Here is a 23303-nt window from a genome sequence, read left to right as displayed (position 1 = left end):
TTTTTTTTTTAATGATATAAACGGAACAAGATGATCACAAAGTTTGGAGTTTACATGCACCATGATTTTGCACAAATTAATCTTTTTTTTCAAATCTTCTGCATACCAATGTAAAACCTTTCACATTTATGACATATTGTAGTAAAATCCGTGTTTTCTTTCTTTATAAGATAGAAACTGAAGCATATTTAGTTAAGGCATCAGCTCATCCTCCACACGCGTAGTTATACATCCAATCCAATGTAAAAACAGTCAACTCAAGGTATTTTAATGAAGAAACACCCACTAAATCATAGGAATGTTTTCCCGGATCTATTATCCACAAAATAATCCGGTTGATCTCAATATGTCATCTCCTCTTTATCAGCCTACGTCATTAAATTCACAACTCATTTTAGTGTACAGACCAGTTCTTCGTTTAGCTGTTGAGCCTTTCTACGTGCTGATATATATTTACCTTATTCAAATGTTGCTCCCCCCCCCTGGAATTCATAGACATTGACCATTCTTTGGAGCCACATGCAGACCTCTGCTCTCAGGCACACGATCCTCTATTATAATTAGCACATTGATCTGCGAGCACGTGAACACCCCAACCAGGACAGTCACATCAGTCTCCATGGCAACAGCTGCTCGGTCACCCACCTGGATCAGACGGCTTATAAATGAATGTGTATATATATATATATATATATATATATATATATATATATACATACACGAGGGGCTAAAGACATCCCACCTTCAGATTTTTCCCCATGAAGAGCTCGAATGAAGTGTTTGTGAGCGTCACATAGTCTGCTTACATCAGCCCCCCCCCCCCCCCCCATCGCTCCCCTCCTCCAGCGGGTGACTCACACAGTGACACCAGAGTAACAGCCACAGGGGGGTTTTTCACGCCGCGTCCTCAAGCTTCGTCGCCACTCAGATTTTTTTTTATAGAATCAATAAATGTGGAGTTTCTCTTGTTAACAGAACCGTAGGTGGGAACGTTGAACTCGCGTAACACCCAGCATCCTCCTCCAGTCCGCGGCGCTCGCGCTGGGCCAGTTTCTCACAAATGATGAGTCATTTTTTTTATTATTTCAATAGTAGAACAAAACTGTATTTACAGTGGAGAGAATCGACTGAATCAGGGAATTTACAGACGTAGTAGAAATTCACTCGTCTTCCTCTTGACGACACAAACCAGGAGAACTCCTGCTGGTCAGTTCAGGCGGTGGAGTCTTTAGCTCTTTTTTTTTTAGCTCCGCTCCCTCAGTTGAGTAGCCTGACGATGGCGTTAATGTCCGCCGCCCTGGGGCCGGGGCTGCCCAGGTCCTTCAGGAGCCCGGCTTTGTCCCTGGAGGCGTGACGAGCCACCGACAGCCTGAAGGGCAACAGGAAGTTGTTGGCGGCGCGGAAACTCTTCCCGACGGAGTAGATCTCGTGGATCAGGTCCTCCAGGCAGATGATGCCGTGTTTACCTGAAAGAGGGAGGCGGAGGTGAGAGACGGAGAGGCGGGACACGACGGTATAGACGGGGAAAAATCAAATACAATAAAATACACGGAATCCAAACCGATTTGTCGGAATTTTACTTTAGAAAACCGTCACGCTTATTGTCCCGTTTCTTCATTACAGGAAAACAAAAGGCTGATTTTACTGGAGGCGGAGCTTCGTGCTGCTGGAGACACCGGGAACGCGCCTTTTTAACGCCGACTGCGTTAAAACACAGGATTCATTCACACGGCATGATTTAATCTGACAAAGTATATTTCAGAGACGGATTATTACGGGTCACATGGTTCACGGAGGCCACACACATAATAGATCTATATTGTGTAGATCTACAATCAGTAGAGCTGGTTCGGATCTGCTACGAGCACTCCAGACCTGAAGGGGGCAGCGTAGCGAGAAGCAGCAGAGAGAAGGAAACAGCCAGAAGAGAATTAAACCTTTGACTCATCATTCTTTAACTGCATGTTTGGATCAATGCCGTTTTCAAAGTGTCGCCGACGTTCAAAACAAGAGAAAACTACTTTCATCCTTTCGTGTAAAAAAAAAAAAAACAGGAATCGACTTTCTGATCGTCAATTAATCGTCCAGATTCACGTTTCTAGTTTCCTCTTCAAGCAACACGAGTTCAGAAAATGTCCTCAACGTTCCCCACAGCCGGAGCCTGAAAACTCTGACGTCCACGTCGCCGCTGATTTAAATCTCATGTGAAGTTTGTCTGGTGAAATGGAAATCTACCAGCGGGGGGGGGGGGGGGGGGGGGGGGGGGTCTAGAGAGAGGGGTGGGGGGAGGGGTGATAGAGAGGGGTGGTGCGGGGGTAGAATCATCTACGATCCTCCCTCCGTAAACGACACGACAACAAGCCCCTCCAGCAGTAATCAGAGTACAAACCATCTCAGCCCACAAAATAATAAAAACTACAATCTGAATAAAACACGAGACAAAGAGGAATTTACTTCAAACGTTTGTCCCAGAAACAGAAAGTATGAACAACATGAGCCACTTGGTTAAATTCACTTTGATAATAATAATGATAATAATAATAATAATAATAATAATAATAATGATAATAATAATAATAATAATAATAATAATAATAAAGTCTCAGCTGGACGTTCACGTTTCATTTAAAGAGTCTAAAGCAGCGTTTCACAACCTTTTTCTTACGTTCTTAATATTTCACACTACCAATCAGAAATCTTACAAAAAGACATATCGGAGCTTTAATGACAATATTTACAGGTTTTGTTCTAAATAAAATGGCTCAATAAAAAACAAAAAAGGAGCAAAACTATTTAAATAATCTCATAAACCGGAAAAATAAGAGTCTGAATTTTTCGTTGCTTTTTTGTCGCCGCACCGTCTCCTGACGTCTTCCTCACCGCTCACTCCTCCTCACCGCTCACTCCTCCTCACCGCTCACTCCTCCTCACCGCTCACTCCTCCTCACTCACCCTATCTTAAAACTATCAGGGTCAGTATTAACGTGCTCCCTACTGCCACCTGCTGGATAGGAACGGTTTAAACTTCAAAAAGATGAAATTAGACATTTTTCCACGGCACAGCGGGAGAAAATCACTGGTCTAAAGTCTCAAAAGCCACCAGGTGTTAAACCCACACACAAGGTCGTTCTCACGACTTGGAATTAAATATATAAATGTTCAATTAATCACATCTGGTGAGTTTGACGAATCAAATAAATCCACGAAGCAGTGAAACACCGGAGCATGAGATAACTATGTTTGTTTTCTTTACATAAAATAAATTGGTATTTTCATGAATTAATGACACATTTATATATTTAATCCCAATTATTAATTAATTAATTAATGACATTTAATTATTTCATGGTGTATTTATTCATTTAGTCCTGCAGAACAAAACGGGCTCGGTCGGATGAACAAATAAATCTTTCCCCTCAGCGAGTCCCGACTCGGGCGCCAATCAGCCCCCGCAGAGCCTCGCTGCCTGAACAGGAGGTGACGTACCCATGTGCTGCTCGATGAAGGTGTTGTCCGTGAGCGGGACTCTCCTCCGGCCCACTCGGGTCTGCCCCCTCTTCAGAATCAGCTCTCGGACCGACTTCAGGTTGGGGAATCTGACGGAGGAAACAAGAGTTTGAGGTGAGCAGCAGGCGGAGCAGAGCAGCAGAGCAGCAGGCGGGACGACTCGCTCACCCCCAGGCCACGTAGGGCTCCACCACCTTCAGCATGGCCATGGAGTGCTTGCTGACTTTGATGAAGGCGCCGCTGAAGATCTTCCTCAGCCTCATCATCTGGATCACCTTCCTCACTCTGGAGCTGACGCCTTTAATCCTGACGAGACGAGCGGCGGGGAGAAACACTCAGCGGGGGGGCGTTTCTGCTCAAAACGCTTACGGAGACGATGTCAGTGTATTGAGTGAGATCTGCTCTTTTTAACAACAGTGTTCTTTCTCTTTGCACCAGCTGACACTAGGGATTGGGTACCGATTACATGTGAGCCGATACCAGAACTCAACGGTCTGTGTTTGTGGACTTCTGCCCTCTCTTCGGGTTTATGCACAGAGAGAACAAAAGTCTGAAGGTGTGTGTGTGTGTGTGTGTGTGTGTGTGTGTGTGTGTGTGTGTGGCGTGGGACACGGTGTACGCACTCTCTGATGCGGACGGCGAAGGCGAGCTTGTTCTTGGGAGGCGGCAGCGGGGCGGGGGGGCGGTGCTCAGCTCTGTGGATGCGGTTGTCATCGCGATGCTTCCTGTGGCTATCTCTCAAATAATCCTCCAGACGCTTAAATTTCAACGGTTTTCCTCTCGATACCTAGGAAAGGACACACACACACACGCACACGCACACGCACACACACACACACAGATCATGTCAAAGTGATTTCATTCTACATTCAATCTACGGTTCACACTCTGGAAGCCGGACTAGTGGCGGAACGTAGACGTAAACAAGCTAGATCTGACCTTCACACACAAGTTCTATTAGACTTGGGCCCGGATGGTCGGTTCTTCTGAACAGAATCTCTTCATTTACATCATTTTGTTTGGCCAAGACATTGGAGAGCGCTTCTCTTCTTGTTCTTATGGCTTTTAGAGTCGAGTTGAACCAAGCTTCGCACGCTCACCGTCGTTATTGTTTACCGCCGCGTATCGTTTGTGTGTGCGCGTGGTTTCATTACAAAACCTAGAGCTACACTCGGTAGAGCGCAGACCCTTGGCCAACGCCACATTTGTTTTCGGTACCGTGTTAGCAACGCTACCACGATAACCATTCGCTCGTATCGATGCTAACTAGGTAGCTACATCACTGTGTGAGACGCTGAGCGTCTCCATGGTAACAGACGCTGATCTCCTTTAATCTCCTCCATGAGGCGCCTCTCTCATCCGCGCTGTATGGAACATTTTTTCTACGTTTTTGGGGGATTTATTCGGAAGCATTTAGTCGTTAACGTCCCAAAATCTGATCACTTGGTCCTTGATGATGACAAATCATCCCTGAAGGTTTCAAGTAATTCAGGTGAGCAGCTTTTGCGAAAAGTTGGTAAAATACAAACAGACCAATAAATAAAAACACGCAGACGAAAACAAAAACTTCTCGGATGGCTTTTGTTGGCAGATTTAACAAACAACATCCACTCGTGGCCCGACATTAAAACCGACATCATTTACAGTGTTTGTGTCAAGTAAAACCGACGTCCTTGTTCTAAACGTTGCCTTGTAGATGCAAAACGTTTCTGAAACGAGAAACGCAGAGACGATGTACTTCCGCCACAGAGCCCCCCTGATGTACACTGCGTGTTTTCGTGTTTACCTTCCTCTTCTCGAGCAGGGCGAGCTTGGCCTGCGTGGCTTTGATGGCCTGGTATGTTTTCCTCTTCTTCAGGAGATACTCAGGAACCAGCTTGATCACCTTCTTCGATCTGACACGGGATCAAACGTGTGACAACAGAATACAGATCACACTCATTTATCACACACACGGAGTCTCTAAAGTCTCTTTGTTTTTTCTTTAAACTTGATGCACTCGCATTCATTGACAAACACACACATGAAGCGGTACTACTATCCCGCAGACGCGTTCGATGCCAGCTCTCTACATCTGCCGCCATGTGAAACTAATATCTGCTATTTCAACCATCTACTGGATTAATATTTGTACGACACGAACGAGAGACAGTGCGTATTAGTTAATAGCATCTTTGTAACGGGACAGCACGTCAATTGAGAGCAGATGGAGTTAGATGATGATAGAAGTAAATACGTACTCGGATTCTGCCATGGTGAACGCTTAGAAGAATTTCCGTCGCTGGTGGATGACGTCACCTGGGAAAAGACAGACGGTGTTGCCAGATTGGGCGGGTTTCCCGCGAATTGGGCTTCTTGGGAAGCTGTTTATTTGGTTCAAGTGTGACTTTATGACGTGTTATTTATTAGGTCTATGATAGTTTAATGGTTCTAACGTGCGCTTCTACAGAAGTTGAGATTCGGGCCGGTTTTTAGTGGGTTGGACGGGCTTGAGCTGGAATCAGTGAGTTAGAACTCACACAGCTGAATAAAAAGCATCTCAAATCTCAGCTTCTCCACAGACTCAACGTGGAAACTTCAAAGTATTAGCACGAGCTTAGTTGATTGACTTTATTGCATTTAAAATGTAGAGTAGACGGAGCTGGAAATAATCTGCTTCGTTTAGAAAGATTCTACCAGAGCTAATGTTTGATATACATGTAGGTCTGTTTATGATCAGGGGAGATCTACTATAACATACATAGAATATACATATTCAACTAATACTGTATACAGTATAATCATATATAAGTAGATACAGCATAGTATACAGACATTAGATCGTGTCAGAATAGAATAGGATACTTGTCGCTCTGATCGATAGCTCTGCACTCCGCTGCCCTCCCCTGGCAGCAGCAGTCAGACAGCAGTAGCCGCACACAGAGTTGATGATGAACTTCCGGTGCTGATCCCGGTCCTCCTCCAGGTTTCCTGGTCTCTCAGCCGGTCTGCGGTCCTCTTTGCTGTGGTCCTCCCGCTCCTGCCGGTCCTCCGTCCTCTCCGTCTGACCGCTTCGAGCTCTCGTCCGGCCGCCAGCTGCTGCCGCCATGTCCGCCTCGGCCGGATGCTCCCCCGCGGGCCACAGCCCAGGCCTGGGCCCCGGGATGTCCATGTTCCGCTGGCTGGAGGTTCTGGAGAAAGAGTTCGACAAAGCCTTCGTGGACGTGGATCTTCTGCTGGGAGAAATAGACCCGGACCAGGTGGACATCACCTACGAGGGCCGGCAGAAGATGACCAGTCTGAGCTCCTGCTTCGCTCAGCTGTGCCACAAAACCCAGACGGTGTTCCAGCTGAACCACAAACTGGAGGTGAGTACCTGGCATAGTATCTGAATACCTGGAGAAAATACTGGGAGACTGTACCTGGAGAAAATACTCGGAGACTGTACCTGGAGAAAATACTAGGAGACTGTACCTGGAGAAAATAGTAGGAGACAGTACCTGGAGAAAGTACTAGGAGACTGTACCTGGACAAAATACTAGGAGACAGTATCTGGACAAAATACTAGGAGACTACCTGGAGAAAATACTGGGAGACAGTACCTGGAGAAAATACTAGGAGACAGTATCTGGACAAAATACTAGGAGACAGTACCTGGAGAAAATACTAGGAGACGGTACATGGTGAAAATACTGGGAGACTGTACCTGGAGAAAATACTAGGAGACAGTACCTGGAGAAAATAGTAGGAGACAGTACCTGGAGAAAGTACTAGGAGACTGTACCTGGACAAAATACTAGGAGACAGTACCTGGAGAAAATACTAGGAGATAATATCTGGACAAAATACTAGGAGACAGTACCTGGAGAAAATACTAGGAGACAGTACCTGGAGAAAATACTGGGAGACTGTACCTGGAGAAAATATTGGGAGACAGTACCTGGAGAAAATATTGGGAGACAGTACCTAGAGAAAATACTAGGAGACAGTACCTGGAGAAAATACTGGGAGACAGTACCTGGAGAAAATACTAGGAGACAGTACCTGGACACAGAGTGAGACAGGCCAAGAGGTCAGATGGGCCTCACACAGGTCTGCGGGCCGGAGCAGTAAAATGAGAGAACAACAGTATTACTTCAGATACCGTCCGACTCTCACCTCCCCTCCTGCCCCCCCCACACCCCCCACACCCCCCACACCCCCCCACCCCTTCAGGCTCAGCTGGTGGACCTGCGGTCCGAGCTCACGGAGGCGAAGGCGGAGCGGCAGGCGGTGGAGAAGGAGGTCCACGACCTGCTGCTGCAGCTCCACGCTCTGCAGCTGCAGCTTCACAACAAACAAGGTCAAGACGAGGACTCGGACACCATCAAGGACCGGCTGGTGAGGACGGGCCGAACAGAACTTTAATGTGCATTAATGATGCGACACAACCGCTGAGTGCATCTATTATTGTTGTTTTTAACAGGAATTGTATTGATTTGGACCTGAAATACAATCGTCAGGCCTCATTGATTGGACCTGATGGAGGAACTATAGACGCTCGGTATTTAATTACAACCAGAGATGGTACTTTAAATGTTTTCTGGTCCGCCGACTGAGCAGAGTTTGTATACGACTGTTACGACGGCAGAAAACCGGGAAGACAAATAAAGCTTTAACACTAAATATCAAACACGCAGGATTAACGGACTTATGTCAATAAAAAACAAGGTTTGTTCAGATGTTCCTCTAGTCTGCAGCGCTGAACATGTCCAGTGTAAGCGTCTTTATTTTTATCATTATTATTTTTGATTATTTATATATTTGAAAAAGGCAATACCAGTTTATAACCACTCACATATCACTAACAGAAGTCTGTAAAAGACTTGCTAGAACCCAGTCGAACCCAGTAGAACTAAGTAAATCGGTAGAACTCGGTGAATGCCGGATGGTCTCGGTAGTGTAGCGGTTAGATAGGGCAGCTTGTGTTCACAGGTTTGAATCCCACATCTTCAGTTGGGACAGCGGTTTGTCCTCCAGGCTGCCCCCTGGTGGTTTCATGGTTCGATACCTCATCTCATCCTGTCCAGGTGTTGACACCTGGATTTAGGAGTTTCCTCCGGCGCTCCTCTGCTTTTTGCCGCTTCCTGTTTCACAAATATATTTCAGTTTTTTTAAATTCACTTCCTTTGGCTGCTTTGTGCTTCCAGTTTTCCCGCTCCACTCCCGTCCCCGTGCTGATGATTTGATTTGAGAATGCTTGATTGTTGTGTTCGCCTCTCTAATGTCGGCCTTCTTTCTGTTCTTCCTCTGCTCCTCCTCTCCTAAAGCCAGCGCCAACACTGGAGGATGTGGTGAGTATCCAGGAGTCTCTCTAGAGGGTGTCGCCACGGCGACCTGCTGTTTTTACTCTTTAAGCCTCGGCTGAAGATTCACGTTTGGATTCTTGCCAGAATCAGATTCTCAGTTGCTCCCAAAACCATGAAAATAGGAGGAACTTTTTTTTTTTTAATTTTCCTTCAACAAACTTAATTTAATCATGAAGAAATTCTTTGCGTTACATTCTAAATAAATAGAAATAAAGGTAGGAAAACTATCAACATACATATAGATTTAATTTGAGCAATTTAAGTTGTGTATGTATATATATATATATATATATATATATATATATATATATATATATTTATTTATAACATGAAAAAAACTAATAGTCATAAAAAAGTGTGTTTTCATTTAGGGTTTTACAGAAACAAAAATAAATAAAAATGAAAAGTATGTTACAATTTAAGTAAGTTCACTTAAGGATTTAAGAGCCCAGAGTATTTTTATTTATATATTTTTTACTATTTCTCAAGTATTACTACTTAGTTCCTCTATAAATCTATGCTGGAAGTAATTTTTATAAAGCTTTTTGAATGTAGTTCGGATCATTTCAATACAATTTCTTCTTCTTCTTCTTCTTCTTCTTCTTCTTCTTCTTCTTCTTCTTCTGCTTCTTCTTCATTTGGGTTTAACAGCAGTTGCATCCGTGAAGTTGCTCTACCGCCATCTGCTGGTTGTCGCTAGTCTATACTGTTACCGCCGCTCAAAAAGAAAGAAGATGAGTTCTGGTTCTCTCTGAATGAACCCTCTCACAGATCAGGATTGAATCAGGAGTTTTACTCTTCATGTTATTTGTTTCCATGGTAACGCAGCTCCTGAGATCTGATTGGACACGCAGGTCCTTCCGCTCTGTTGGGATTTTTTATTTTACGCATTCTGCTCTCGAGGTGACTTTATTTCCATCTGACTTCGGAGGTTTCTACTCTGGATCCAGTGTGAAACTGTCCTGAGTTTCTGTGAGCTCACTTCCTGTCTGGTTTGAATTTGGAGGGAAAAAACAAAACAGACTTTCACATTGCTTGAGTGAGGAGGAAGGTCCTACAGTCTGAAGGTCCTACAGTCTGAAGGTCCTACAGTCTGAAGGTCCTACAGTCTGAAGGTCCTACAGTCTCACAGTCTGAAGGTCCTACAGTCTCACAGTCTGAAGGTCCTACAGTCTCACAGTCTGAAGGTCTCACAGTCTGAAGGTCTCACAGTCTGAAGGTCCCACAGTCTGAAGGTCCTACAGTCTGAAAGTCCTACAGTCTGAAGGTCCTACAGTCGCACAGTCTGAAGGTCTCACAGTCTGAAGGTCCTACAGTCTGAAGGTCTCACAGTCTGAAGGTCTCACAGTCTGAAGGTCTCACAGTCTGAAGGTCCTACAGTCTCACAGTCTGAAGGTCCTACAGTCTCACAGTCTGAAGGTCTCACAGTCTGAAGGTCTCACAGTCTGAAGGTCCCACAGTCTGAAGGTCCTACAGTCTGAAAGTCCTACAGTCTGAAGGTCCTACAGTCGCACAGTCTGAAGGTCTCACAGTCTGAAGGTCCTACAGTCTGAAGGTCTCACAGTCTGAAGGTCTCACAGTCTGAAGGTCCTACAGTCTCACAGTCTGAAGGTCCTACAGTCTCACAGTCTGAAGGTCTCACAGTCTGAAGGTCCTACAGTCTGAAGGTCCTACAGTCTCACAGTCTGAAGGTCTCACAGTCTGAAGGTCTCACAGTCTGAAGGTCCCACAGTCTGAAGGTCCCACAGTCTGAAAGTCCTACAGTCTGAAGGTCCTACAGTCTCACAGTCTGAAGGTCTCACAGTCTGAAGGTCCTACAGTCTGAAGGTCTCACAGTCTGAAGGTCTCACAGTCTGAAGGTCCTACAGTCTGAAGGTCTCACAGTCTGAAGGTCCCACAGTCTGAAGGTCCCACAGTCTGAAGGTCTCACAGTCTGAAGGTCCTACAGTCTGTTTCAGTGTTTCCTGTCCTCGCCGTCGTCTCTCTGCCGGTGCCGTTAACCGGTTCTCTCTGCTACAGGAACAGGAGCTCAGGGCCAGTAAGAAGGAGAAACTGGAGGAGGCCCGGCTGGAGACAGAAGTGCGGCTCTATAAGAAAGAGAACGAGGCCCTCCGCAGGCACATGGCGGTACTGCAGGCCGAAGTGTACGGCGCCAGACTGGCTGCCAAATACCTGGACAAGGAGCTGGCCGGCAGGTAGGGGCGTCCAGATGTTGTGTCCAGAGGAAGGACAGAATAACCTGCGGGTGGAGCAGTAAAGCTTGTGTCTGGGGCTCAGGGTGCAGCAGATCCAGCTGCTGGGTCGAGACATGAAGGGCCCCGCCCACGACAAGCTGTGGAACCAGCTGGAGGCGGAGATACACCTCCACCGCCACAAGACCGTGATCCGAGCCTGCAGGGGGCGCAGTGACCCTAAGAAGCCTCTGGCCTCCCCCGTGGGACACGTGAGTGAGCGACGGCGAGGCGAGGGGGCCGAGCGCCACTCCCCCGTTTGAGCTCCTGAACGTTTCCTCTCGCCCCGCCAGGACCCAGACCTGCTGAAGAAGACCCAGGGCGTCGGCCCCATCAGGAAGGTGGTGCTGATGAAGGAGGACCACGAGGGGCTGGGGATCTCCATCACCGTGAGAACCGTGTCCTCTCTTTCTCAGCCTGGCGCAAAGTGTTTTTAAAAACAAAAAAAAAGCTTAAAATGATCTTAGAAATGGTTTTCTGAATTTTCATTCATTTTTTTTCCCCGATGAAGACGAAGAAATATGACCAAAAGAACCTTCTTTAACTTTAAAAAACAAGACGGAACAGCTTATAAAAGTGTAAAACACTTTCACTTTATTTACCAAAACTGTTGTTTACGTTGCACAGATATTTAAAAGACTGAAGTCCGTGACCTTCTGAAGCTTTGTTCTTTTAAAACACTCGTTCTTTCGAGGGGTTATACTATCCAGCATTTCAAAACTTTCACACGTTGGTCCAAAAACTTCGCAATCAAAGTTTCTTGCTCCTACATTTGAATATTGGCTCATAGGAGCTGCATTCAGAATCTGCTGTGTCTGTGTGAGCCCGATGAACTCGTACTACTACTGCTCTGCCGACATGCTACTGCTGCTTTACAGTGTCGCACAGTGTGACGGTGTTTTGTTGGGTGTGTGACGGTGTTTGGTGCCTCCGCCCCGTGCAGGGCGGGAAGGAGCACGGCGTTCCCATTCTAATCTCGGAGATTCACCCGACTCAGCCTGCAGACAGATGTGGAGGTCTGCATGTCGGAGACGCCATTTTAGCCGTGAACAGCATCAATCTGAGAGACGCCAAACACAAGGAAGCCGTCACCATCCTCTCCCAACAGGTAACGCACGCACGCACACACACACACACACACACACACACACACACACACACTCACTGTGGGTGTGTGTCAGCGGGGGCAGATAGAGTTCGAGGTGGTGTACGTGGCTCCGGAGGTGGACAGCGACGATGAGAACGTGGAGTACGAAGACGACAGCGGCCATCGCTACCGACTCTACCTGGACGAGCTGGAGGACAGCAGCGGCGGCGGCGGCGCTCCGCCGGGGAACAGCTCGGCGTCTCTTCAGGGTGAGTTTCCTCAACAACGTCGCCCAGATAGACGGAGTCACTCATGGAGCCAAACAGGAAGTGGAGACATTTTGGAATCTCCAGTAGAAAGCACTTCTTTACCAGGCAGCAGAGACGCTCACGGCGCTTTCCCCCTCGTTACCTACTGAACCCGACTCGGCTCGCCCCCGTCGTTCTCCATTACAATGTAGCACCACCGCGGTGTGGGCGGAGTCATCACAGCTTTACCCCGTCGTGCACAAGTACTCACCTCGATATGCTGCGGTGTGAACGTCCATTGGATATCTGCTCAAATAAAAAGTTAAACCGTATATATTTTTATGAGGGACGTCCCGATCACACTCTTTGGCCCCCGATACCGATCCGATTTTTCAGAATTGAGTATCGGCCGATACCGATACTTTCCCGATCCAATACTTACATTGCTACTCAAATATACTCAATAGTGTATTTTTGGAGAGACCAAGATGTCTGAAGCTAGAAGCACTATTGGCAGAAGCTTTGTTTACCTAGAAATTATTGTAAAACTCACTTATTGAATCAAAATTCTTCTCAGAAGGACTTAAACATAAAAGCTCTGAGGATCCAATGTAGCTTCTTTGTGTATTAAAATTCAGTTTCACTTAAAGCAGTATGAGAGGTTTGACCTGAGTTATCACAAAACATTTACATTTCAATGTGAAGTATAAACACTTCATTCCACTTCAAAGTGGTAAAACCTGTTTGACAAAAGTATTCTGAACATAGTACTCTCAAAAACTTATTCAGAATATCTCAGTCTCCCTTCAAACTAGAGGAACCTTCTGGATTATGTTTTTCACCATATCGCTCCCCTGCGGGTACTTATCCTTTATTTTAAAGCCGCACTGAGTTTGCTTCTTCGGTTTGGCTTTTCCTTTAGTTGTCGTTGTAAACTGAAGGTACATCCACACAACGAAAAAATAATCATTTTTTCCTCCCTGGCCTTCTCCCAACAAACTTCCGTCCCCACCTCACTATGAACACGGCTCTACACGAGGCTTCAGGGCGTGTAGTACACATGCCAGGCCTTTGGGGGCGCTGTGACTCACCAAACACAACAAAAACGCAGAAGAAGACAGACCACATAGAAATTTAGAAGTAGACTCGTGCAAAAAAACACATAAACCACCATATACAACTCTAGTGTTATAGGTCTATGGCCCCGCTCCGCCTGCTTCTAGCTTCTGCAGCTCCACCCGAGCTTCTAGTCCTGATTGTTGTGGTTATTAGGGGACGTTGTGGTTATTAAGGGACGTTGTGGTTATTAGGGGACGTTGTGGACCGCGTTTTTTTGGGGTTTTTTTTAGATCGACGGGGTGATCTGCTGGATTTGCCGACCCCGATCACTCACAAATCACCAAGATCGGTCCCGATCCCATATCTACCGATCGGATCGGGACACCCCTAATTTTTATTAATAATATTGTAAAACATGGTGCTTTACTGTCTGGTGTTTCGGTTTCACTGGTGCCCCTGTTAACTGTGTGACTTCTGCTCCTCGTTGGCAGTAGCTGATGTTGACTCCAGGAGTAGTGGGTGGCAGGTGGTGTCCAATGCTGTGATGGTGTGATCTGTTACTGAGGTGAAGTCGGTGGTGGAGGAGAAGTCCTCTCAATGACCTCAGTCTCTACAGAATAAATTGGACAGCGCTGGACTGGCAGCCCCGCTGATACTGATGCCACAGAGCTCAAAGGGCTTCTCTCCTGAACTCAAGCAACCAGCCAAACAACAGATATAATGGTGCAGGTCGTCCAGACAAGCAAACTGCAGAACCACACTGGTACCGTCGCGATGTGCCAAGCCAAGGTTGCTGCGTGAGTGACTGTCCACCACAGCGAAGCGTCCAGCCTCACAGATGATGCCTGAAGTGTATCCACACATTGTCAGTAGACATGTGCTGTACTCACTGAGGATCCTCTCCAGTCCATTTCTCAGACTGATGAACAAACCCCAATCGATGAGCTGGCCTTCAGTCACACCTATATCACCTCCCACAGTGTAACCAGGACTAAACCCGATCACCTGCTCGTCTATCTCCAACAGCCCTGGCAAATCTGGGACAGACATCAGGCATGAAGGATGAGTAAAGATGTGGTTGTCACGCAAAGTCGTGTACAACTCATCACCTAACACCAAAGCGTGATCAAGATCATGCCTCTCCCACGAGAACACGCTGTCCATCGAGTGTTTGGCTAAGCTGACAGCAGCTATCGCCATGCACTGGACTCCTCCATACACAAAGCCCTGGTACCCCTGGTGAAACGATCCACACACCACCTTCACCAGCCGAATTCCTGTCCTGTCATCAACCTGTACTGCCTCCTCCATAATCTGTGACGGGTGGACCGTTGTTCCACAGCCAAGACTGAATCTGCATTGCTCCTCCTGGATCTGAGGTTCTACTATTGGTCGGAGCTCATTCACAGACTGCTGGGCGGATTCCTCTTCAGCTGCCTCCTTCAGGCTCATTACCGTCATCCTCTCCTCCACAGCCGTTGACCTCTCCTCCTCCGCCTTTGACCTCTCCTCCTCAGCCTTGGACCTCTCCATTTGATCCAGGAACCTCTCCTCCTCAGCCTTGCGCCTCACCTCCTCAGCCTTTGACCTCTCTTCCTCAGCCTTGAACCTCTCTTCCTCAGCCTTGAACCTCTCCTCCTCAGCCTTTGACCTCTCCTCCACGGCCTTGGACCTCTCTTCCTCAGCCTCGGACCTCTCCATTTGATCCAGGAACCTCTCCTCCTCAGCCTTGCGCCTCTCCTCCTCAGCCTTTGACCTCTCCTCCACGGCCTTGGACCTCTCTTCCTCAGCCTCGGACCTCTCCATTTGATCCAGGAACCTCTCCTTGTCATTCTTTTCCTGAAGTTCCTTTTTTAATTTTTCACACTCTTTCTCCTTACAGTCCAAGGTACATTTGAGGGCAAACACTTCTACTTGAAGGGCTTGACTATTCTTACAGTCGCCCGTGTGCTCACTTTTCTTTTCTTTCTCAATAAGAAAGGCATAAAGCAGCTCATCGATGAGAATCTCTCCCTCCTGGAAATTCCTCTCAGCTTCGTCTCTTTCTATCTGGAGACTCTTTTGAACCTCCTCCTTGTCTCTCAGCTGTTGGTCCTTATCATGGAGCTCAGACTCCAACTGTCCTAGTTTGGTCTCCAAAGCTCTGACCTGGCAGCTCAAAGCCTCCTTCTCATCCAGCAGTTCCTCATTGTCCTCTTTCAAACTGATCACTGCTGGAGAAAGCTGGCAGAGATGATCGAAGCTCTGAGGATGCAGAGCAGAACCATCTTCAACTCTCTCCTCCGGCTGAGTGGCCACTTCACTCTCCAGGTCACTTTTAGACCCATCCAGAGCTCTGACCAAATCATTAATTTCGTTCAGCAGTTTGTCTCTGTCTACTTCCACTCTCCTTAATTGATGCCAGAGCTTAAAGTATTTCTCAAACTGGTCAAAGTCCAGCTCATCATTCAATTGTTCGATTCTGTTATAAGTGCGCCCCACTGTTATCTTATGTGTACTCTCCATTTCTAAAGTAAAATACTGTGAAATCTTTAGAATTTTAAATAGTTGCTTGCTACTCTCCACTGCAATGTTGCCTCACGTTGTAACTGGACTCAGTCTGCCATGTCTGTAACTACTTCTGTTACTTATAGCCCCTGGTCTATGATGTCATAACGATAGCTTTGAACAGCAATGCTTTGATGTTTATCATGTTGACAACATGTGATGCTTTCAACATCTAAGGCTTTGATGTTGAAAGTGAACCTGCATGTTCTGATGTTGCCATGGTAACGGGTACCATGGCAACTGCAAACACACAGTGAAAACTACATTGTTTTCAGCGTATATGCTGTTTCCATGTAAACGAACATAATTTTCAAAATGTTGCCGTGGAAGACTTATCTGAAACAATAAAAGAACAATATCTTTGTACTAAAAACGTTGTTGTGTGAACAAGCATCAAAGGCAAGTCGTTTCGAGTAGGAACTAGTGGAAAAGCCACTCCCTCGGTGGCCACGATACATGGATGATGTGTTCAGGTGCATCATGTCCGGCCTTTCTTTTTCTCTTTTATTTGTAAATTTAGTGAGTGCGGCTAATATTCAGGTGCGCTCAGTTGTCCGGAAATGATGGGGAATTGTAAAGAAAAAGACTTCAGTTGTGATCGTCGAGTCCGATTTGGGATTTTAAGAATCCCACAAGTCTTGCTGCCTTTTCCTGTCTTTTTTTTTTTTTTTACATTATATCCCTGAAGAACAGTCCATATTACAATCGATTAAAACTAATCAAAACTAGATCGATCACGTTTATTGTCATTCTGACAGATTACATTTACAACGAAATATCGATGCAGGGTCAATGATAAAACACACAAAAAAGTACCTAAGATAAAAAATAACCTAAAAATCCCTGCGATAAAATAAGGTGCCTAAAATGTACTGCAAGAGTAAATAGTTTCATACAGGGAGTGTGGTATTAATAGTCCTCTGTTTAAAAGACCGGTGGCGGTGGGAAACAACCATTACCATTTACATCTCCAAAACTACACTAAAACTCAGCAATATGTACCAAAAATTAACACTAAAAACTAGCAAATATGAATTAATAGTCACGTGAACTTGGAGACGTGAAGTCGAAATGAATTCTGGCTGATATCATGACGGGTAACCGTGGTTACTGGGAAGTAACAGATAACACTGGAGTCTCTTTCTTGTTTTTTTTTTTTTCCTCCAGCCCTGGAGAAGATGTCGCTGAACAACAGGCCGGAGAACGGAGACGGCGAGGAAAGCAACTCCAAGCCCGCGGAGAACGACCGCTCGTCCTAGAAGACCCCGCCCCTTCTCCACTCCTCGCCCCTCCCCCGTCAGCGGAGTCTGGACAATCCTCGGGACGGAGAAGAACGTCCACTCTCTCTCTCTCTCTATATATATTTTTTTCTTTCCCCTCTTGGTCGTCCCGGATGGAGACTCTGAAGTTTACGTGGCCTACTTTCAGGACGAGGTAGAGGAGGGATCCGTAGGTTCGAAGGCTCATCGGCTCGGGTGGGTGGGTGGGGGCGGGGGGTGTTTGGTAGGGGGGTGGTAGGGGGGCTTCGCTTCACACATTCATCTCGTGAAAACATTGATCACCATGAGCACCGTCACTGAAACACACCGACAGCCTGCAGAGGATGGTCCAGCGTGGAAGCAGGAGACGCGTTTCTCTCCTCGTCTCCACGTTTAAGTCTCCGCTTATCCTCCAAGGTACAACGTGCCATATTTGTACTTTTAAAAAAAACATTTAACAGGATCACAGACTGTCTGGTGTCATACATCCGTTCGTTCGTTCGTTCGTTCGTTTCGCTTCACGGTTCCGAGGTCGGATTCAGGACGGATCCCACCGTTAACCAAATCTCTTCTCTTTACATTAGACCGAACATCTAGAACCTTCTAGAAGTCTCCTGCGGGCCGGTGGGCGTGGCCTCGGGTCAGGACTCGCCCTCCGCCTCGCAGCCTTTTAACACAACGTTCACTTTAGCCTGAATGATGATTTTTTTATTTTTTTTTATTTTTTTTAATTCCTCCAATCATACCTCCTCTTCTTTGTTTTTGTGGGCGTCGGCCTAAAGAAGGCCCGTTACTGACTGGAAATGCTGGGTGTGTGTGTCTTTACACCTGATATAACGGGAGCTTTTATGACTTTGATTTCTCTTCTGTATATTATCATATGCTATGTCGCTATTATTTATATATATATATATATATATATATATATATATATATATATAGTGCCACAATCCGTTACTATCCAGCAGTTGATTGACGTGATGGAGGCGGAGTTTAAATTCAGATTATTTTCCCCGTCGTCGTTTCTTACTTTCTCTCGTGTTGTTGGCCAAACAGGAAGTTGCGGGAGTCGATGAAAACCCTTCACGTGTTCGACGCCGCGGCTTCACATCGTGTTTATACCATGTTTTTTGTTGTTTTTTTATTTTCTTTTTGGCATTTCCTTGTTTTTGTTTAGTTTTTTTTTTGGTGGAGGTTCAAATACCCAGTATAACGTGTTCAAGTCAAACATTCACTGTTTTTAAAATAAAGTTTGGTTCCATGTTGGTTGTATTTTGCAGTTCATCTGGAGTTGATGGCATTTTGTCTCAGGAGGATGTTTTTAGCGTTTCTGCAAACTTTATGACCAAAAGAGAAACTTTTCTGATTTTCTACAAAGTTAAGATTTGACTGGAGCCGCACGCCAATTAACTGAAATAAAAAAATCATTTAAGACGGATTGGAGTTGGTTTAGATATGCTTTTTTGTTTCTGTTTGCCTTAATTATTTAGTTTTTTTTTTTTTTAATTACAGCCAGGAGATGAAACCATTTTGGAAAAACGGTGCGATACGCACAGCAGAATGTTTCTTTACAGAATTCCCAGGAGGTTCCAGGGACGGAGGAGCCTGCAGGAGAGGCTCATCGTCACACCACAATGTGGTAAGAAGGAGCCGTTATGATGGAGCTGCTTCACACCAGAGATATTTAACCTTCACGAAGCTTCCTCTACATTAGATACTGACATTCTATTTCAAACTGTCAAAACAGCTTGAAAACACATACGATAAACTTAGTAAATAGTACATTTTTAAAAAAAAATTTGTTTAATCTGCACAAGAATCTAACTTTTGGTAAGATAAAAAGGCTTGAATCTTACTTTAGGTGATGAATGCTGTCGAGTCGTATGTTTCTATGCGCCTAACATCGCTGAAAAGGAAGAAATCTGACACCACTTTGTAAAAAAGTTCTTAGAAAAATAGTTTTATTTGCCATTCAAAATCAATCAAATTAAACCGCAAGAGGAGCAGAAAACATTGGGAAGAAGAAGCTTTGTGCAGTTCGACGGTGAAAGAAAAGAACAAAAATGAGTCGATTGTTAAAAACGGGGGTGTTAAACAAGCAGCTTTCGTTCCTGCAGTTCCTGAAATGTCCACTAGATGCATCGTTTTCACAAGACGTGAACATCGAAGAACTGGAGAAGACGGCAAACTTATTCATGTTTTTCGACAATTGAGCTTTATGACTTTTTATACCACTTCCTTGTTCTATGTCATATTTTTTTAATAACTTTCCCTTTTAATAGTTTTGTGTCACTTGTGAGCTTAACACCCCTGTAATAAATCCTTTTCAGTCACTCGTACAGGAATATAAAGAAAACTTATTTGGTTAGAGCACTTAAATATTACAAAACACATACATAGATTAAGTTTATTCTCTGGTTTCTGGCCGTCCTTGTAATAAAAAAAAAAAAACGAAACAAAAAAAGACAAACATTATTGCATCACGCACACAAGGAAACATGCTGTTTAAAGTTAACCTGGAAACTTATTGCAATAGGAAACACTGGTTCTGTTGAGTCGCACACATTAATACGTTATATACAGGAGGGTCACTTAGCGTACAGAGGTGTGTGTGTGTGTGTGTGTGTGTGTGTGTGTGTGTGTGTGTGTGTGTGTGTGTGTGTGTGTGTGTGTGTGTGTGTGTGTGTGTGTGTGTGTGTGTGTGTGTGTGTGTGTGTGTGTGTGTGTGTGTCCTGTGATGGACTGCTCACCTGTCCAAGTGAACCTGCCTTCATTGATTGTCGTCAGTTTTTCAACAAGTTCCCATCGGCGTCAGAGTCCAACAACTTTTATATTTAAAGTTAATTTCCCCAAATGGTGCTGAATTTCAGTCTAAGAGTCCCTCTAGTGGCTCGACTGAGAACAGGCGGTTTCTGTGTTGGTCTCAGGGTTTCGTGAAGAACCTGTCCATGTTTATTATCAGTTATGTGTTGACATGTTCTTTACTACGCATATAATACTTTTATGGTTCTAACACAAGTTTCTGCAGACATTGAGATTTGGGATGGTTTTGGGTTTTATGCTGCATTTGGGCTGAAAACAGTGAGTCAGACCTGGCAACCCCAGAGAATTCTTGGTTTTCCGGTACTATGCGTCAATGTTTACGTCGTTTATGTCATCTCCCCTCATGACATCACGAAGGGACAAATCTCAGAATGGCCTGTATGAGCAGACATTTGCTAAAAAGTGGATCAAGTGAGGGAGATGACAGACTTTCTTCACTTCTGGGGCCTCGTACAGGACACGGGGACACGGGGACACGGGGACACGTTACTGTTTGAAAACCATTAGAAAGTCAGTTTAGCATAATATGTTAATTAGAGGCTTAAATGTAAAATGTGGTGTTCATATACAGGCTAGCTTTTGTCAAGCTTTAATTCAAAATTCTGCTGGGACAAGGCGCCTCCTTGTCCCCTGAGGCGCTCTGGCGCCCCCCAGAGGAGACGTGCTCCACCACCCTTGTTGTTTGGGAGCTTCACAGGCGGCCGTCGCTCAGCGACACGGCGGTGATCCACATACTCAGAGTCGTGTCCGAGATGGTTTTCCTCAGCTCGTCGATGTCTCTCCTCAGCCGGCCCACCTCCAGCAGCTTGAACCTCAGTCCCTCCTCCTCCTCCTCCTCTTCCTCCTCCTCCTCCTCTTCCTCCACCGCCGCGGCTTCACCCTCGTCCTCCTCTGAGGAAACGCTGAAGGCTGGAAAACAGGAAGCACCACCAAACAATTTCTGCACACGGCTACAACGATGTTAATCAAACCTCCAACACATAAGAGATGTAGGATTTCCTGGTGACGGCAGGATGACGCTCATTTAATCTGAAGTCACTCCAGATATTAATGAGTTCTATGCATGTATTTTATCTCAATAATCTTTTACAAAATCTACTCACCTGAATTGCATTAAACTTCTAGGGATGATTTGTCATCATCCGAGGACCAATCGATTAGATTTTGGGACGTTAACGACGTAAACGTTTCAGAATAATAAGAATGTGGCGCTGGCGAAAGTTGCGCTCTACCGAGTGTAGCTCTAGTTTATAATGTAATAATAGAATCCATCATCCAGTTAATTCATCCTGAGTTGGACGTTTGTTTAAAAGCCGACCGGTTGTGGCCATAAAGGGTTAATGTCTCAGTCCTGGAGCTTCTGCTAAAGTGTGTGTGTGTGTGTGTGTGTGTGTGTGTGTGTGTGTGTGTGTGTGTGTGTGTGTGTGTGTGTGTGTGTGTGTGTGTGTGTGTGTGTGTGTGTGTGTGTGTGTGTGTGTGTGTGTGTGTGTGTGTGTTGGACGTACACTTCATGCCCAGCAGCAGAGACAGGCTGGGCTCTTTGCCCTGCGCTCTCTGGATCAGGATGCTGCACAGGGCCTGCAGGTCCCGCAGACACAGGGACATCTCCTTCAACAGCTGGGCCACTTCTGACGTCTCCGCGGGGGCGGAGCCTCCGCTCCGAGGTGACGGCGCCGCGGGCTGCTGCTGCTTCTTCTTCTTTGGGGTCAAACACATGGTTTCAAGCAATCGGTCAAACGAGTAAGACTAATAGTGACAAGTGGAGAGAAACGAGAGCAGAACCCTGCACGGAACCCTGAGGCACCCCGGGTCACTGGTGATCACTGAGAAGCTCCACATGCTGAAGGTGGAGGAGATCAGGGTGGTGGTCGCATGTCCACACGATTCACAGGAAGATGGATGAGACATCAACATCACCCGGCCACAAAGGCAGGGATTTTCTAAAAGCAGTTGTTATTGCATCAGAGCAACTTTACTTATTTATTTATTTATTTTACTCTCTCTCTCTCTCTCTCTCAGTTTTACCTGCAGAGACGCTTTGTCTTTGTCCTCCTTCCGGTGTCCTGGACGAAGACTTCTCTTCTTCTGCAGCAGTGAACTTGTGGCCTGAACGAGCAGCAAACATCAACGGTGAGACAAAAGTCTTCTGTCGGAATTCAATCGTCAGACCGAGTATAACGTGCAGGGAAATGGTTGTACCGAGTTAGCATCACTAGCATGATAGCCGTTAGCTCGTATCGATGCTAACTAGCCTGTCAGGTAGCGACATTCTCCTTGGATGATGACAAATCATCCCTGAAGATTTCATGCACTTCAGGTGAGCAGTTTTTTTGGGAAAAGTCGGTGTAATACAGTACAAACCAACCAATAAATATATAAATATATAGAAACACGCAGACAAAAAAAATTACTTTCTCGGCCAACATGGTTGGTGAAGGGAATAACCCCCCCCCCCCCCCAAAAAAAAAGAGAGCGAGAGAGATATAGATATATATAAATATAGAGGTAGACTACTGTGAATAGTACACAATACTGTATATACAAGGCAACTTGTCTCCTCGGTTTAGCTCGTATATTAACTCCCAAATTACTTTGCATTTACAATCATTTTCAAACATTTTGTTTACCGTAATTTCCGGACTATTGACTGCACCTGAATATAAGCCGCACACACCAAATTTAAAAAAAAATGAAAAAAAGACAGGTCGGATGTACGTGATGCACCTGAAGGCATCACCAAATGTATGGGAGGCATGAAGCTCATTAAGCCTTGAAGATAAAGTGAAAAAGGCAGTCAGATGTTCACGGTTAAGACGCAGAAACAACCTACTTATTTATTTAGAAATCCAGAGAATGATGAATGTTTTTTCTTATTTTGGGGTAAATAAGGACCCGAAGAGGGAAAAATAAGGAGTTTCATGCAGACTCACCGTCAGTCTGGACGTCAGTCTGTCAATCTGCTCCTTCTGCTGCTGGAACAGCTGATGGGAGAGAAAACACAGTGACTTCCTGTGTGTGTGTGTGTGTGTGTGTGTGTGTGTGTGTGTGTGTGTGTGTGTGTGTGTGTGTGTGTGTGTGTGTGTGTGTGTGTGTGTGTGTGTGTGTGTGTGTGCGCTCACCCTGCAGCTGTGATCCCTCTGCAGCAGAAGTTCACTGTTTTCAACCTCGAGTCGCTTCAAGTCCTGCATGGGAACCCGAACCCCGTCGTCCAAACA

At 45.6% G+C, this 23303-nt stretch overlaps 3 protein-coding genes across 4 annotated transcripts in view; 1 reads left to right on the top strand and 2 right to left on the bottom strand.

Annotated features, from left to right (window-relative positions):
- Positions 1-1061: 1061 nt before the first annotated feature.
- Positions 1062-6391, bottom strand: rpl7l1 (ribosomal protein L7-like 1). Its single transcript, XM_080490230.1, has 6 exons — positions 5748-6391; positions 5294-5402; positions 4131-4294; positions 3676-3813; positions 3487-3596; positions 1062-1466 (listed from the first exon to the last, which is right to left on the bottom strand). Exons 1-6 carry the CDS (start codon positions 5759-5761, stop codon positions 1258-1260), a joined length of 744 nt encoding a protein of 247 aa, XP_080346356.1. The 5' UTR covers positions 5762-6391; the 3' UTR covers positions 1062-1257.
- A 16-nt stretch (positions 6392-6407) lies between these two features.
- Positions 6408-17471, top strand: gopc (golgi-associated PDZ and coiled-coil motif containing). 2 transcript variants are annotated; one of them, XM_080490226.1, is made up of 9 exons: positions 6408-6854; positions 7702-7866; positions 8796-8819; positions 10854-11029; positions 11112-11277; positions 11359-11454; positions 12009-12173; positions 12247-12421; positions 17174-17471. In XM_080490226.1, exons 1-9 carry the CDS (start codon positions 6594-6596, stop codon positions 17263-17265), a joined length of 1320 nt encoding a protein of 439 aa, XP_080346352.1. In that variant the 5' UTR covers positions 6408-6593; the 3' UTR covers positions 17266-17471. The 2 variants fall into 2 exon arrangements, with proteins under 2 accessions (XP_080346352.1, XP_080346353.1); XM_080490227.1 differs by lacking the exon at positions 8796-8819 and having other exon boundaries at positions 6424-6854.
- Positions 17472-19205: 1734 nt separating this feature from the next.
- The window catches only part of cep85l (centrosomal protein 85L), a 10412-nt gene continuing 6314 nt past the window's right edge, over positions 19206-23303 (bottom strand). The window contains exons 9-13 of the mRNA XM_080491408.1: positions 23208-23303; positions 23019-23069; positions 22114-22194; positions 21594-21786; positions 19206-20997 (exon numbers count right to left, since the gene is read on the bottom strand). The exon at positions 23208-23303 is cut by the window's right edge and continues 22 nt beyond it. Of these exons, the coding sequence (XP_080347534.1) occupies positions 20780-20997; positions 21594-21786; positions 22114-22194; positions 23019-23069; positions 23208-23303 (639 nt within the window). The 3' untranslated portion in view covers positions 19206-20779. The remainder of the gene's footprint in view (positions 20998-21593; positions 21787-22113; positions 22195-23018; positions 23070-23207) is intronic.

Source organism: Lipophrys pholis (assembly GCF_963383615.2).
Source record: "Lipophrys pholis genome assembly, chromosome: 21".
In the NCBI taxonomy this organism is placed as follows: Eukaryota; Metazoa; Chordata; class Actinopteri; order Blenniiformes; family Blenniidae; genus Lipophrys; species Lipophrys pholis.
This window is presented reverse-complemented; position numbering and strand designations above follow the sequence as displayed.